At 31.0% G+C, this 14830-nt stretch overlaps 3 protein-coding genes across 37 annotated transcripts; 2 read left to right on the top strand and 1 right to left on the bottom strand.

The window, feature by feature from the left end:
• Positions 1–960: 960 nt before the first annotated feature.
• Positions 961–10546, bottom strand: LOC130676651 (cytoplasmic dynein 1 intermediate chain-like). 35 transcript variants are annotated; one of them, XM_057483023.1, is made up of 13 exons: positions 10394–10546; positions 9985–10103; positions 9806–9902; positions 9408–9513; positions 9216–9349; positions 6727–6864; positions 5395–5415; positions 4358–4405; positions 3078–3254; positions 2837–2993; positions 2276–2648; positions 1972–2203; positions 961–1853 (listed from the first exon to the last, which is right to left on the bottom strand). In XM_057483023.1, the coding sequence occupies exons 2-13, from the start codon at positions 10084–10086 to the stop codon at positions 1264–1266; spliced, it is 2175 nt and encodes a 724-aa protein (XP_057339006.1). In that variant the 5' UTR covers positions 10087–10103; positions 10394–10546; the 3' UTR covers positions 961–1263. The 35 variants fall into 35 exon arrangements, with proteins under 35 accessions (XP_057339006.1, XP_057339008.1, XP_057339009.1 ...); XM_057483025.1 differs by having other exon boundaries at positions 3078–3230; XM_057483026.1 differs by having other exon boundaries at positions 6751–6864.
• A 183-nt stretch (positions 10547–10729) lies between these two features.
• On the top strand, positions 10730–11571 carry LOC130676674 (MICOS complex subunit MIC13 homolog QIL1). The gene is made up of 3 exons (XM_057483091.1): positions 10730–10930; positions 11047–11206; positions 11298–11571. The coding sequence occupies exons 1-3, from the start codon at positions 10917–10919 to the stop codon at positions 11505–11507; spliced, it is 384 nt and encodes a 127-aa protein (XP_057339074.1). The 5' UTR covers positions 10730–10916; the 3' UTR covers positions 11508–11571.
• A 322-nt stretch (positions 11572–11893) lies between these two features.
• Positions 11894–14762, top strand: LOC130676663 (proliferation-associated protein 2G4). The gene is made up of 5 exons (XM_057483072.1): positions 11894–12054; positions 12520–12754; positions 12876–13038; positions 13161–13736; positions 13811–14762. The coding sequence occupies exons 1-5, from the start codon at positions 11970–11972 to the stop codon at positions 13916–13918; spliced, it is 1167 nt and encodes a 388-aa protein (XP_057339055.1). The 5' UTR covers positions 11894–11969; the 3' UTR covers positions 13919–14762.
• Positions 14763–14830: the final 68 nt, after the last annotated feature.

Genomic DNA, 14830 nt, shown 5'->3' with positions numbered 1-14830 from the left:
TCCGGTATGACTGGAACCTGGATTATGAGCTCCAATAACTTGAACGTTTTCTGCATACTAGACTATACGGGCTTACATCACAAAGCGAGAGCTGGGTCGAAGACCTGATGGCTTACTTCAACCCCTCGATAAACTCGTGCTACACTTAGGGAGCATTGAACGTTCAATTTACTGGGACAATGGTCGATGATAGACACAACTTATTGTAATTGCATTTAAAGTCTAGACTCTAGAGCCTAGAGCCTGCTAATCTATATCTATAGTGTCGAGTCTAGACCAAGACCAATTCTGCGGTTGACGTGATCCGGTGGCTTTTTTTTATTTAGATTCGGCCACGCTCGATCGACTGTGAATTTTATAACGCGCGTATTTAAATTGCGACCGCCGATCCGTGGATATTACGAGTGAGTCTCCGGTCTTTGATGATACTGTTGCATTATTACACGGTTGAGAGTTTATTTTATATTTAAACTTGACGGATCCAATGACGAGTGTCCTTTCGATTTCCACTGACGTCAACGGGTGATATCACTTTTATTATATATATGTATATTTATGTATATGTGTGAATGTTTATTTATATTGTTGTTTTTTATGATATTATGTATAATATATGGCGCGTAAATTTCTCCTTCCATTGGACAGTGATTTAATACGAGCATGAAAAACCTTCGGGTTTCCTTATGTAGTCTAAGTTTACACGTTTTTCTTAAGTTTGTTTTCCTTGACACACTATTTATGGTAAGACGATTTCTTACTCGAGTTTCTAAATTATAAATTAAGGTGACGATTCTATATCTCTATGAATTATCATCAAATATTTTGTTTCACTGCGTAGATATTTTTTATTTATGATAATATTTTTAGAATAAGATAAAATACATTTTAATTTTGTTGATGACAATAATTAATTATTTATATATTCTTTATAAATATAAAATAAAATAAAATAAATTTAACATATTTATGTATATTATTTATTTAGCAGTGAAATTTTGATGTAAAAAAAATTTAACGTAAATAAAATTATTTGTATTTACACAAGCATAGATATTAATATTAATATTAAATTAATTAATTAGTATTATTATTATTATTTTTCGTAGTTTATTAAAACTACAAATAAGTCAATTTTATATTCTATATTAATTGAAAATAAATGAGCGACAGATTTTTAGCACTTACAATAATTAAGCTAATTTAAATAATATTTTAAATTGACTGTAATTAGTTATTAAAATACAATTAATTTCATGACTCGACTTATCTAATGGGTACTGAGGACATCGATGACAGAGAAGTTAAACTAGAGGGCCCAGAATTCAAATTAAGTTTGTCCAGCTCATCATCAGCTTTGTTGTTCTTCAAATCTTGCTGAGTGTACAAGAATTTATTCCATTCATCGCCGCGCGGATGCGCCAAATTTTCAGCGACATCATAGACCCAGATTTTACCAGAGTCGTCTCCAACGGTAACATGCAGCCCGCTGGGAGTCCAGGAGACGCGATTCAGAGCAGGACATCCATCGACGACGACACTTGCCGCCGGTACCTCAGTGTCCTGATTGAGGTTCCACAAGTCCAATCTCCCGGAATCGTCGACCGCCGCGAAGAGCGCGGGGTGAGTCGGTGACCAAGCGACGTCATAAACGTAATCGCCGTTGTGCTCGAATGAGTACAGTGGTTTGTTTTCTTTCAAGCTCCACAGTTTTATTGTCCAGTCAATGGACGAGGTAAGGAACAGATGTGAGAAGTCAATGCCACCTTGTACCGCGTGTGCGCTCACTCCCGTTACCGGGCCTTGATGGCCTTCATATGTTTCTGTTACACCGGCTCTTATTCCGTGACGACAAGCTACACAAGACAATTAAACACAATAATTATTATTTTTAATTGGCCAATTAATTAATTAATTCATTAATTGTTTATTTACTTATTATTATAAAAATTAAAATTACTAATTAGTACCAACCTGAATAAACGGTACCATCTTCGCTGCCGATAATAAAATTATTAACGTCGCCGTATGGGAATGCCAAACTAGTAACCGCGATAGGCTTAGACTGTTTAGCCTGAAGGTCTAATGATTCTTGTGGCATCGACAACATATCAAGACTCCATGAGCACATTTTACCATCCGTTGAAATACTTATCAAATTGTGGGCATTTTGTGTACCCACGACATTCAGACAATAAACTGGATGCTGTAAAATATTTATATAGCATTTAATATTTTAAATTTTAATTATATTTACAAAATAAAAAATAATTGTTACCGTATGAGCACTAGCAGAAAGTGGTGTCCGCTGTATGGGGGTACGTTTCTGTACCCTGTTGTCCCATAAGACAATTTGACCAGCATAAGTACCGCCGAGAATGAGATTTGGATGAAATCTTGCGAAAGTTGTTGACATGACTGCCGACTGACAGTGAAAAATAAACTCAGGTGTTGTCTTTTTGAATTTAGTGTTCCAAACTAGACATATTCCATCGGGATCATTTGGCGCGTCTTCATTGCTGTTGTAAGAAGCCACCAGTAGTTCAGGGAACTGTGGCGACCAGTCCATGGAAGTGACACAACGGTTTCGTGACCAACGATCGCAGAAAAATGAACGATTCAACCACAAACGCTGATGACTTTTCTCATCCCTGTACAAAATAATACACAATTAAAATTTAATTTACTTACTTCTGGTTTTTAAATTCAATTCTTCGTCTCTGTCTCCCGAGAATTTAATATTCCAATTTAATTTTTTCAACAAATGCAATTTGAATACAAGACCATTTCCTTGTCAATGCAAACCACGACTAAATTATCAATAAAAAATTAAACTCACATTCCATCTTCACCATCCAAAGTACCAGTGTAGTCAGTATAAATATCAACGGATTCAGCAAGCGCACGTTCAACCAGTCGACTTGTTTTATCAAGAAAACGTTGAAAATCTTCCGACAATATTATCATCTGTTTTTCTTCTTCACTTAATTCACGAACTGAAATAATTACAAAAAAACCAAATCAGCAAAGTGTGACATGACAAATAATTACCAATATATCCAATAAATAAAATTAATTACTTTCTTTAGGTTTCTCAGGTTCCTTTTGCTGTTCGTCTTGAGTTACCGCTGGCAGCACTTCCTTGACTTGTGGTAGACCATGAGGCAGGATACCAGGCGGGAGTTTGCTTTGAAAACCGTCGATATGCGGCAGGCTGTTCTCCTCATCCTCGGCTTGGCCATCATCATATGTCAAAACTGTGGTGAATAAGCTACTCCTGGACATGTGTCCCTAACTCTACTCCTAACTAATTATCTACTCGATAATTTAACTCTACGTTTTTAAAACTCTACATGACTAATTATTTATTTCTTTATTTTGAATTCAAATTAACGTAAAAAAAATTATACGAAATTTAAAATGATTTATTTTTTCATAAGGAAGCGAATCTAAAGCAACTTTACGCGCAATTGCTTGGCATGCTTATGAATTAAATAAATTATAAATAAAAAAATAAACAAACGCGTAAGCATGCATTTAAAAATACGTAGAGAGTGACGGCAATTTAATTTTTTTTATTTTATCCAAAATTTTTATAAATAAATTCAATAACTTTTTTTTAATCCGTTTCTCTCCACCCTTTCCTCTGTCATGCATTAAAAATAAATAAAAAAAAATAAAACAACGAGCAAATGGCGTAATGTGTATGACTGATGAATGACGAGTAAATGTGAGGAAAAATAATAATAAAAATAAAAATATTTGTAAAGGAATTCAATAAATAAAAATAATAAAAAGAAAAAATATAAATAATAACGCAACTTCCCGAGTCCATGCACTTGCACTTACAATTAAATTTAAAATAAAAACTAAATAATTCAAACTACATACTAGAGTACATTGCAAAAACAATTGTTCTTTAACATGCGGGTTTTTTAATATATTTTAAAAATGGATTGAATACTAATTTATCGTGCACCTCGAGAAATTCACAGGTAGTCGAATTAGCCAGCGTAAAAAAAGTTGTGCTTTACAAATAAAATTAAAAGTACGCATGGCATTAATTTAAAAAATAATATTTTTTATGTACAATTGTGCTGTGAAAATAAATAATAACACAGCATTTACAAGCTTTATTTATATTTTTAACGAGCATTCGTGATCATGAGCCTGGAAAGTCTCATTTAAGTGCGATGGGATTTAAAAAATAATTTAAATGACTTTACTGAGTTAAAAATAAAAATTAACGACAAAAGACTATTGTACAGGCTCTTAATTAAGTGAATGTGAGATAAGAGTGAAGCTCGAGATGCTCGTGACACAATTAATAAATCGATTCACCTGAGTAGAGATCACCTACCTGTGAATTCGTCCTCCCACTCTAAACCAGGATTTAGATTGTACTCGTCTTGAAGGAGGGAAAAGAAAATGTCAATCAATTTTGTATCTCATCTGTTTGCTCCGCGTTATTCCTCTCGATTGTCGATCCGTTAATTATTCAACTTGCGCGTTAAATAATTAAACAGTTTATCGAAATCAGCAATCGATCGGAATGGGAACAATTTAAAGTTGGGTGTTTTGTGTTATAACTAATTAGCATGCATTACATTGCCCTGACAAAGCTCTAGCGTTAAATCGCCTTCTAATAAATTTTATTAATCAATTAGATATTTTTTTTTTCTATTGAGACTAACAAATTTTTGTTAATTCTCTGTCAGAATACCTCTTCAAACCTCCAGTAATTTATCCCAAGCACTAGTCGCACCTTTTTTTCCCTATTACTGAATTTATTAGACGTTAGTGTTATTAGTTTAGCGATATATCTTTTAGTTAATTAATTAATTACATTAAGTATTAAATTAACAATAGATACATTAAGTTTAATAAAATTAAATAAACTAATAGATGACCGTGAATATCTTCCGAGAACTCTGGAAGGTGCGTTAAGTTGTGACAAGAATTTTTTACTCTGCATCGGAAATTAATTATTGAATTTTTTTTTTTTTAAATACTTGATAGGAGTAGAGCACTTGGCTTGTTCATGCATCAAGGCGTAGTTTATTCGTAATATCAACGACCTTCTATTCAAAATTTTGAATATATTAATTTAAATCGTGCGATAGACCCCACGTGCACCGACGATACCGGGAAGAAAAGAAGAGCAAAAGAGTAGTCTTGTTTGTAAAAAATATATAAATATTTTATTTTACGTAATGCATATGTTATACCGGGTGGAGAGTATATTTTATGTCTTAATTTAAATACTGGAGTTAAAAATGACGATTTATTTTTTTTTTAATTTTATAAATATTATTAATTATTTATTTTTTTCTATGGCCGTATTTATACTAAACTGCATCTAAGACTCGATAAAAACCAAGAGAAATCATAACTTACCGTAATAGTCGAATGCATGAGCTGAGGAGGGGAGGGAAAAAAATAGTTACTTATGAATACTTTCTAGTCTTAATTTTGTTTTTTTTTTTTTTTTAAATTAAAATAATTTATCAAATGGACTATGAAAGAACCTCCCTACACTCAGGGCATGATTCCGCAGTCGTCAAAATAAAAAAATTTTTTGTTTAAGATTTTGACGTTTAAAAAAAAAGTAATTAAACAAATAATTACATACGCTGAATGTAGTTAGGTGTTGTATGTTTCATTGTGTGTGATTAATTATAGATTACCAGAGGAAACATACATATTCATACTACTAAAAATTTAAACTACTTAATGTAAAAATATAAAAGTAATTATAAAAATACGTGCATTAAATATTTAAATGAGTAATTTAAATTAAATATTCAATAATTGTTGCACGGACGGAGCCCAGAACTACTATTGCTCTTCTCAGCGACCGGATATTATTTAAATAAAATATTTAAAGCAATGACACATGCCTTGTCACACTTATGCCCACCCCCCCAAGTTTCTCCACAATAGATTTCACTATCATTTCATATTTTATTTATTTATTAATCAGTTAATTAATAAATACTTGTTGTTAAAAACAAAACAAATTTTAATTACTGACAAGAGTTAGATTTAAAAAATATATTAATGAATAGGAAAAACGTAAGGAGAGTTTTCAAGGAACCTGAGCCAGGTAATTTGTACTCCAGCCACGCAACACATTTAATAATTAAACAAATTATCTATTATTTATTGTTAATATCAATGTTAAGATTTTTTAAATTTTAATTTGCAATAAGCGCAGTAAAGCATTAACTTGTGCAAGCGCTTGAAATGATTCTATGCGTGCGTGTTTTATAATAAATTGTTTTGTTTTGTACTGTCGCGAATTAGTTGTCAAAAAAAGTTAAAATTAAAATTAATTTTTCCACGCACGGGGTGTGGAGTTTTAGGAAAATTAGCAGAGCCAGAGATTAAGCGAATAGAAGACGAGTGTGAATGTGTCAGACATCAGACAAATTTAAAATTATAAATAAATAGAGTAAATAATTTTTAAAAAAAAATTTCAAAAAAATGCACTTATTAATTTTGAAATTTTAAAAATTTAATTTTATTAATTATTTATTGTATTTATTATTAATTTTAAATTTGTTTGATGTCTGCTACATTGACACTCATGAATAGAAGGCGTTTAAGGCTGATAGTTTTCCCACACCCCTCAAGCTTTAAACATTTATTAGAGCAAGTTATTAAAAACTATGTAATAGTAATTATTACAATTAATGGGAGGAAAGTATAAAAGTAGACAAAACATACATAGGTAGTTTGGTGCAGACCCACCTTTCCTGGGACGCCACCAGTCAGTCTCAAAGTATCCTGCGGAGCAAGAGTGAGTTGGTGACGTTGTTGTACAGTAGGAGTAGATGGTGTTTGTGGAAGAGGAGGCGGACAGTCCTTGTGTCCAACACCCACAGTTGTTTTTTTCACCAATTTGTATACACACAAGAGTTGTATACACGCGTGTTAGATAAAACCGCAAGATCAGTCGATTTTAAACTCAACAATATTTATGACAAAATAAAATATAAGTAAATAAATTAATAAAGTAATTAAATAAAATAATAAAACCATAATTCTTTATAAATTTCGACTAATTTTGCGGTAAAATCAATTAAACGCCCAGGAATTTATATTTAAATTTTTATATATTTTTTTTTAATAGATAACTAGACAATTTATTTGTATTAATCCGCCACCATATAAATTTTATTAAATTCCAGTTAATATTATTAGTATTTAAAAATAATTTCAGCTGGAATTATTTTATAAAGTCCCGTAAAAATTAAAATAATAAAAGTAAATTATAATTTTTAATTAAATAAATAATAAAGAAAAGAAAATAATAAATAAAAGAAAAGAAAATAAATAAACAATGATAACAAACAAATGATTGATGAGGTATTATGACTTGAGAAGTGATTGATGAAATTAACAAACAAAAATAATGACGTGATTGTGATACTCAAATTGTTAAAAATATAAGTTAGTTTAGATTCTATTATTAGAGACTATACTTTGTTCGTGTTAAATAAATCTAATAATTTAAATTTAAAAATAGTTGTGCTTCTGTACGACTGTGTTACGAAGAGCATTATTGTACCGAGGGTTTTATTATTTTTAAGTGAATATGTAAGTTTCCTCGCCGAATAAAATTTTTAAAAATAATAATAATGATAATTAAATTTTAAGTTACGACAAATATTAAACAGCGAGATCATCCGGTGTCCAGACGTTTTTTTAAATTATTTTAGTTCCTTTGATTATTTTTAGTTAAGGAAAGTGCAAACAGTAAAGGATTTATTGTATTATATTGTATTGAGATTATTAATTGATATTATATATATTTATTAGACTGTTTCAAATTAAGCGACTATTTTTTTTTTTTTGAAGAACTTTGAAAAATCGAAAGGGTATGTTAAAATATGTTGACAGTTAAGATATGAGCTCTCAATATTGATATTTAGAGGTGGCTGTTTATAATTTTCGGTTTTTCATTCAGTAACATGGTAAAAAATACATAACTTCCGAAAAAATCAAGATACAGAAAATTTCTCCTCAAACATTTTGTAGCAAATATACCGACCTACAAAAAAGGTCTTCTATGATTTTTGCATAAATTCAACTATTCACAAGATAACCGACGTCAAAGTTTGATACAATTCGAAGAACTTGTTGTTGCTCGTTCTGAATTTTATACGATGTCGACTAATGAGAATTCAGGAATTCTTAATACAGTTTTTTGTAGGAAATTGAATGCTCTATAAAAAAAGTTTCTTATCATTTTTTGATAAATCCATCTGTTCGAAAGTTATTGGAGCATGAAGTCAAGTTAGAGTAAATTTTGAGATCTTTTTACTTTTCCGGCGAAACTATCGGACTTATCATAAAATGTCATGGGGTATTTTTTGTAGACAATTTTATTTTCTAGAAATTATCATCGATAAAGTTTTTTGAAATTCTCCATTGTTTTCTAGTTATTTCCATTTTATTGCCAAGCTCTTAAAATCGATAAGAATTATTTTTTTTTCGGTGCTTGGCAATAAAATGGAAATAACTAGAAAACAATGCAGAATTTCAAAAAACTTTATCAATAATAATTTCTAGATAATAAAATTGTCTACAAAAAATATCCTGTGACATTTTATAATAAGTCCGATAGTTTCGCCGGAAAAGTAAAAAGATCTCAAAATTTACTCTAACTTGACTTCATGCTCCAATAACTTTCGAACAGATGGATTTATCAAAAAATGATAAGAAACTTTTTTTATAGAGCATTCAATTTCCTACTAAAAACTGTATTAAGAATTCCTGAATTCTCATTAGTCGACATCGTATAAAATTCAGAACGAGCAACAACAAGTTCTTCGAATTGTATCAAACTTTGACGTCGGTTATCTTGTGAATGGTTGAATTTATGCAAAAATCATAGAAGACCTTTTTTGTAGGTCGGTAAATTTGCTACAAAATGTTTGAGGAGAAATTTTCTGTATCTTGATTTTTTCGGAAGTTATGTATTTTTTACCATGTTACTAAATGAAAAACCGAAAAGTATAAACAGCCACCTCTAAATATCAATATTGAGAGCTCATATCTTAACTGTCAACATATTTTAACATACCCTTTCGATTTTTCAAAGTTCTTCAAAAAATAAAAAATAGTCGCTTAATATGAAACAGTCTAATATTTATATATTGAATTAATAAATTTAAATGATAAGTGATCCATAGATAAAATAATAAACTCACCGTCGTGGGAGGTCTGTGTCGTTTGCGCTGTCTGGGTTTGTTTGCTGTAAACTACTGGTTCTTTTGGCGGAATGTTTGTGTGGGCAACTGATACTACTGTTAATTCGCGATTTGATTTCTTCTTAATTGCGCCACTAAAAAAATTATTAAATGATTAACACTAATCAATAATTAATTATCAACAATTATTACCTCTGTGGAGAAGTGATACTTGATGGTTGAATACTAGCATCAGGAGTTGCATTGGCACTTTGATCCGAAGCTAATGAGTTCATACTCGAGAGACTAGACAGCACATCTATTAAATCAAATTACAATAAATTGAAAAATTTTCTTATTATAAATATTTTAAAATCATGGCAGTAAAGTTGGTGGTCATCTGACAATTTTTAAAACTTTAAAATAATAAAATAAATTTTTTTTTTCCAAGAGAATGAAAAAATGGACTTTTAGAAAATTCTAAAATCAGTCCATGCATTTTTTTTACTTTATCAATTTAATTGAGTATTTTTTCATATGTAATTTAAAAATTGTCTCATGTCTGCTACATTTACACTCATTTTAAAATCTACACTGTAATAAATATGTACCAGACACTGGAGCAACTCCCAGGGATGAAAGCATCGCATCCAGTTCCTTACGATGGTCTTTATCAGTACCAGCTGCTCGTACCGTAGCTTCTTCGACCTTCAGTTCAATCAAAATTTATTAACAATCATTACCAACAATCAATTAATCTCCTAAATATATATATATAAAAAAAACATACATCTTTTTGCTCCTTTTCTCTGCGACGTCGTTCCTTTTCCTCTCTGATCGCCTGCAACTTCGCTTTCTTTCTTTCCAACTCTGCTTTGCGATCCGACATCATATTTATTTTATTTCTTTCTGCAAAAATTCACATACATCAATATATTTATGTCATACTGGTTTTTAATTCTACACTGTATTGATTTATTAAGAATGTCATATATAGACACATTCTTCATATATATGTTGGTAAAAAAAATTGACAGAGTATTTTACTGTCCCGTTATACCACAATAAATATAATAATAATAATTATGAGGGTTAATTATTTAAAAATAATTAGTATTCACAAGTACTTTAAATGTCACTCATATGTTGACTCATAATTAAAATAAAAAATATAAGTAAAAAATTATTTAAATTTATACCTTTTTAATAAAATTTTAAGTCACTGCTCTATTGGAATATTTATAAAATTTTGACAACTGGTTTGTATTAAATATTATTTAAGTAAATCTCATAAATTTTATATCACTCGATACGCCCGAACAGCAGATCCATTATCCATTTTTGCTCTGGTCTCTGACTCTGCTCGCTGATTTTCAATGGCGTCTTGATACCGCACGAGTCAGTGCAATTACTTTTAATTATCCAGTATGTCATCTAAATACTCCAATTAGGAAAAAATAATAAAAAAATAAATAAAGTAAATGTTAAATAAAATATTTAAAAATTAATTTTTATATTGACAAGTTAAATATTTGAAAATAAAAATAATAATAATAAAATATTATTTTTTGTAAATCTTGTCAGTGAAATGTCGGGTTATCATTCTTTGGACTTTTACATAATTTTCAATTAATCATTGACATTATTATTGTATACTCATTTTTTTTGGTAGAAAAATTTATTTTTAAATAAATACCCAAGACTTTAAATCATTTAAATACCATGGGAATCATCAGGTAAATAATTTAATTATTATTTTAACTCTGGTCTTCAAGCCAACCTACAAATTTTATTTAAATTTATTATTTATTGATAATTATTTTAGTAACGTGACTTTTTTTATTTTTCAAAGGTTTGCTGTTAAATCGAGCGTAGCTGGAGGACTGGTTTACTGGACTGTCCAAGAAGGATTGTGGGGAAGTTCAGATGACAGCATTAATTTTTACAACAGAATTTACTCGACGGTTGCACCTTATGTCAAAAAAAATATACCCAAGGAAGTAGTCAATGAGGTAAATAATTATTAATTTAATTATATAATTACTGGTAAATTAATTAAACATAAAGACACTGAGTAGAAATGATTGATATTTTTTTTAAAAGCTTCCAGAGTTACCGAGTGTCAATGCCATGGCAAATTGTGCTGGATGCATGTGGAATAAAGGCGTAAAAACAAGTATAAGATTTATTGCTGACTTACCAGATCATATATCCAATGGAATCGAATCAATAAAATCAATGCCTGCATTGCAAGCTCCAGTTGACAGTTCAAGTGACGAAAAAACAGCCTCTGTTAAAAAGGATAAAAAATAAATTATAAATAAAAATACATCCATAGTATTTATATGTAAATAAATATGTATTAAATTACAGTTAATTACAAGTATTTACTTTTTTATTACCCCACTTATTTACCGTAAACTTTTAATTCATATTTTCCTGGTTAAAAGTTTTCGAAAACTAGGTTAGAGTGTTTGGAGTTTTGAATTTCCCGCGCGGATCCGTGCGCGCCGCGCCACTTGCATCCGTTTTTGAAAGCCAATTGCGGGCGATACTTTCTTTTGAAATGTAAGACGATTGGTTACTTGAATTTGACGGGTTAAATGGTCAATTTGATTGGTCATTTAGTTGCAGAATAATTCGGAGTAGTCGGAAGTTGGTTGAGAAACAATTATAAGTTGGTGGTGGTCTTTATGCTCTATATCACGTGACTTCGTGCAGTAAAACTCGGGCTTAGTATATAAAAATTAGTTTTTTTCCAGTAGTGCTGAAGAAATGGCGGACAAAGACGAAAACGAGAAGACAATCGAACAAGACTTGGTTGTTACCAAGTATAAAATGGCCGGCGCAATTGTTAACCGTAAGATTATGATACAATGATTGTCCAGCATGCTGGATATTATGATTATTATTATTTACAATTATTTATTTATGATTTTTTAATCAGTAATTTGTTAGTAGCCATATGGAATGTGGGCCCGCCAATGCCGGCCACCGCTCACCATGTGCACGATCTTTTTAATGCTAATTCATTTATTTATTTATAATACATTTTATATCATCCGCTAACAATCTCTTACTCTCTTATTTATTCAGCTTCAATTTTTACCCATTTAAATAATTACTTTTACTAATCATTTATTTTTTTTATGCATAACCACGTTATTTTTCTTGAGGCTATCTTGTTTTTTTTTTTTTTTTTTTTCTATCTTGACCATTACTGATAAGCAGAGACTCCAATTATTGTCATTTATTTATTAACGCTTACGCTTTTATTTATTTTATTTTTTCATATCGGAGTTAATTTTTTTTTTTGTCCTCATAGAGGTTCTGAAACAGGTCCTGGAAAAATGCGTCGCCGGTGCATCTGTCAGGGAGACTTGCGAGTACGCTGACAGTTTGTTGCTAGAAGAGACTAGTAAAGTTTTTAAAAAGGAGAAGGAATTGAAGAAGGGCATCGCCTTTCCGACCTGCATATCTGTCAACAATTGCATTTGCCATTTCTCACCTATTGCCAGCGAGCCAGATCTCATTTTAAAAGATGATGACATGGTAAAAGTGTAAGTAATTATTTAAACTAGTTTTTTATTCCCTATTCCCTAGATATCTTGACCAGTAAACTAGAGCTGCAGTAAATAATAATAAATGAGTAATAAAAATATTTTTTATAATTAAAAATAGTGATCTGGGTGCACACGTTGATGGTTTTATTGCTGTTGTCGCACACACTATTGTCATCGGTTCTTCTCCAGAGAAAAAAGTCACTGGTAGGAAAGCTGATGTAGCTTTAGCTGCACATTATGCTTCTCAAGCTGCCTTAAGACTGTTGAAACCTGATACTGAGGTAACTATAGATTTATTACTTACTATCGTTGATGGATTGGCTGTAATCAGTCGTGTGCTAGCTGATGATTTTTATTTATAGTAATAATTTATAAAATACTATTTGGTTTTGAATTATTGCAGACGTACGCAATAACGGGAACGGTCGAAAAAATATGCGGGGCGTACAAATGCAAGCCGATAGAGGGTATGTTGAGTCACCAGCTCAAGCAATTCAAAATAGACGGTGAGAAAACAATAATACAGAACCCAAATGACGCACAGAAAAAGGAGCATGAAAAGTACACGTTGGAGACTCACGAGGTTTACGCGATGGACGTACTGGTAAGCACCGGCGAAGGTGTGGGACGTGAGCAGGACACCCGTGTTACGATTTACAAAAAAACTGAAGAGACGTATCAGCTGAAATTAAAAACTTCCCGCATGTTTTACTCAGAAGTAACACACAAACATGGACTTATGCCTTTTAATTTGCGCACCTTCGAAGACGAGAAGAAAGCCAAAATGGCTGTTGTCGAGTGTGTTAATCACAAACTGATTGAGCCGTTCCAAGTTTTGTATGAAAAGCCTAGTGAGTATGTCGCCCAGTTCAAATTTACAGTATTGCTGATGCCAACTGGTCCTCACAAAATAACTGGATTGCCGTTTGAAATCGATTCATTCCAATCAGACTGCGTTGTAGAAGATCCCGAGCTCAAGGTAATTAAATAATTTCTAGTCCTTCTACTAAAGTTATTCAGCTGATGTTAATTTTTAATCATTATTGTCATTAGATGCTTCTTAATTCATCGGCAAACCCAAAATCAGCAAAGAAGAAGAAAAAGAAGGCAGAGAAACAAGTCGTAGGCGAAGTTGCCATGGAAGTTGATGCCAAGGCTTAACATCAGTCCTACTAAATCATACACCCATGACTTATTGACATCGTGCACTCTCATTTACATCCTACTCTTACATCCAACTGATATAGTGTCAAGAGTGACGCGTGATGCTTTCGTAAAACCTACCACGCAATTGTCCAACAAATAAAAAATAAATTAACCCTCCATGGACACGAGTGTTGTTACTGTGGCACCAGATGCTCTTGCACTGCCGCATATCTTCCTTGTTATTAAAAATAAAATTTAAAAACTTAAAAATTTTAAACAAATGATCACTTTCATATGCGTGTTCATGGTTGCGAAAGTGTCTAGATAAACTCTATCAACTTTTGTTTTGCATTACGCTCTTGATCATTCACATTATACTTAATCTTTTTTTATTACATTTTCTCCGTATTATACCTCAGAGTATCTCGATTTATCGCAGCGATATCATAACTAAGTACTTTGATTCATTGATTAATGTAATATTATTTTACATTGTAATTATTATTCAATGAGATCTCTCTGTAATCATTGTCTCGGACGGACATCAGCCTAATTGATGTCTGCTTTTTTTTTTTATTATTATAACAATTTGCAGGAATTCAAGTGTGCGTAATTACACTTGTCTATTAATTTATAGTTGCTCTCATTTATTTTTTTGATGATTTGAAATATCAATTTTCACTTTAGATATTGATAGATCAAATAAGCAATACATGAGTGATTTAACTGTTTAGTTTTCGAAATATATTTATAAAATTATATAAAAGTAAAAAAAAATAATTACTAAATGAATTTACATTGTAAAAATAAACAGAGTGTTAATTTTGGGAGTATTGATAAACTGATAATGATTTACAAAGGCTTCGGAGTATTTCGTTTGAACCCCTAACCATACAATTAAAATTACTATTGTTTGTTTGCTTTTAA

Source organism: Microplitis mediator, chromosome 10 (genome assembly GCF_029852145.1).
Source record: "Microplitis mediator isolate UGA2020A chromosome 10, iyMicMedi2.1, whole genome shotgun sequence".
NCBI lineage: Eukaryota > Metazoa > Arthropoda > Insecta > Hymenoptera > Braconidae > Microplitis > Microplitis mediator.
The sequence above is the reverse complement of the archived record's forward strand: the minus strand, read 5'-3'. Positions and strand labels throughout refer to the sequence as shown.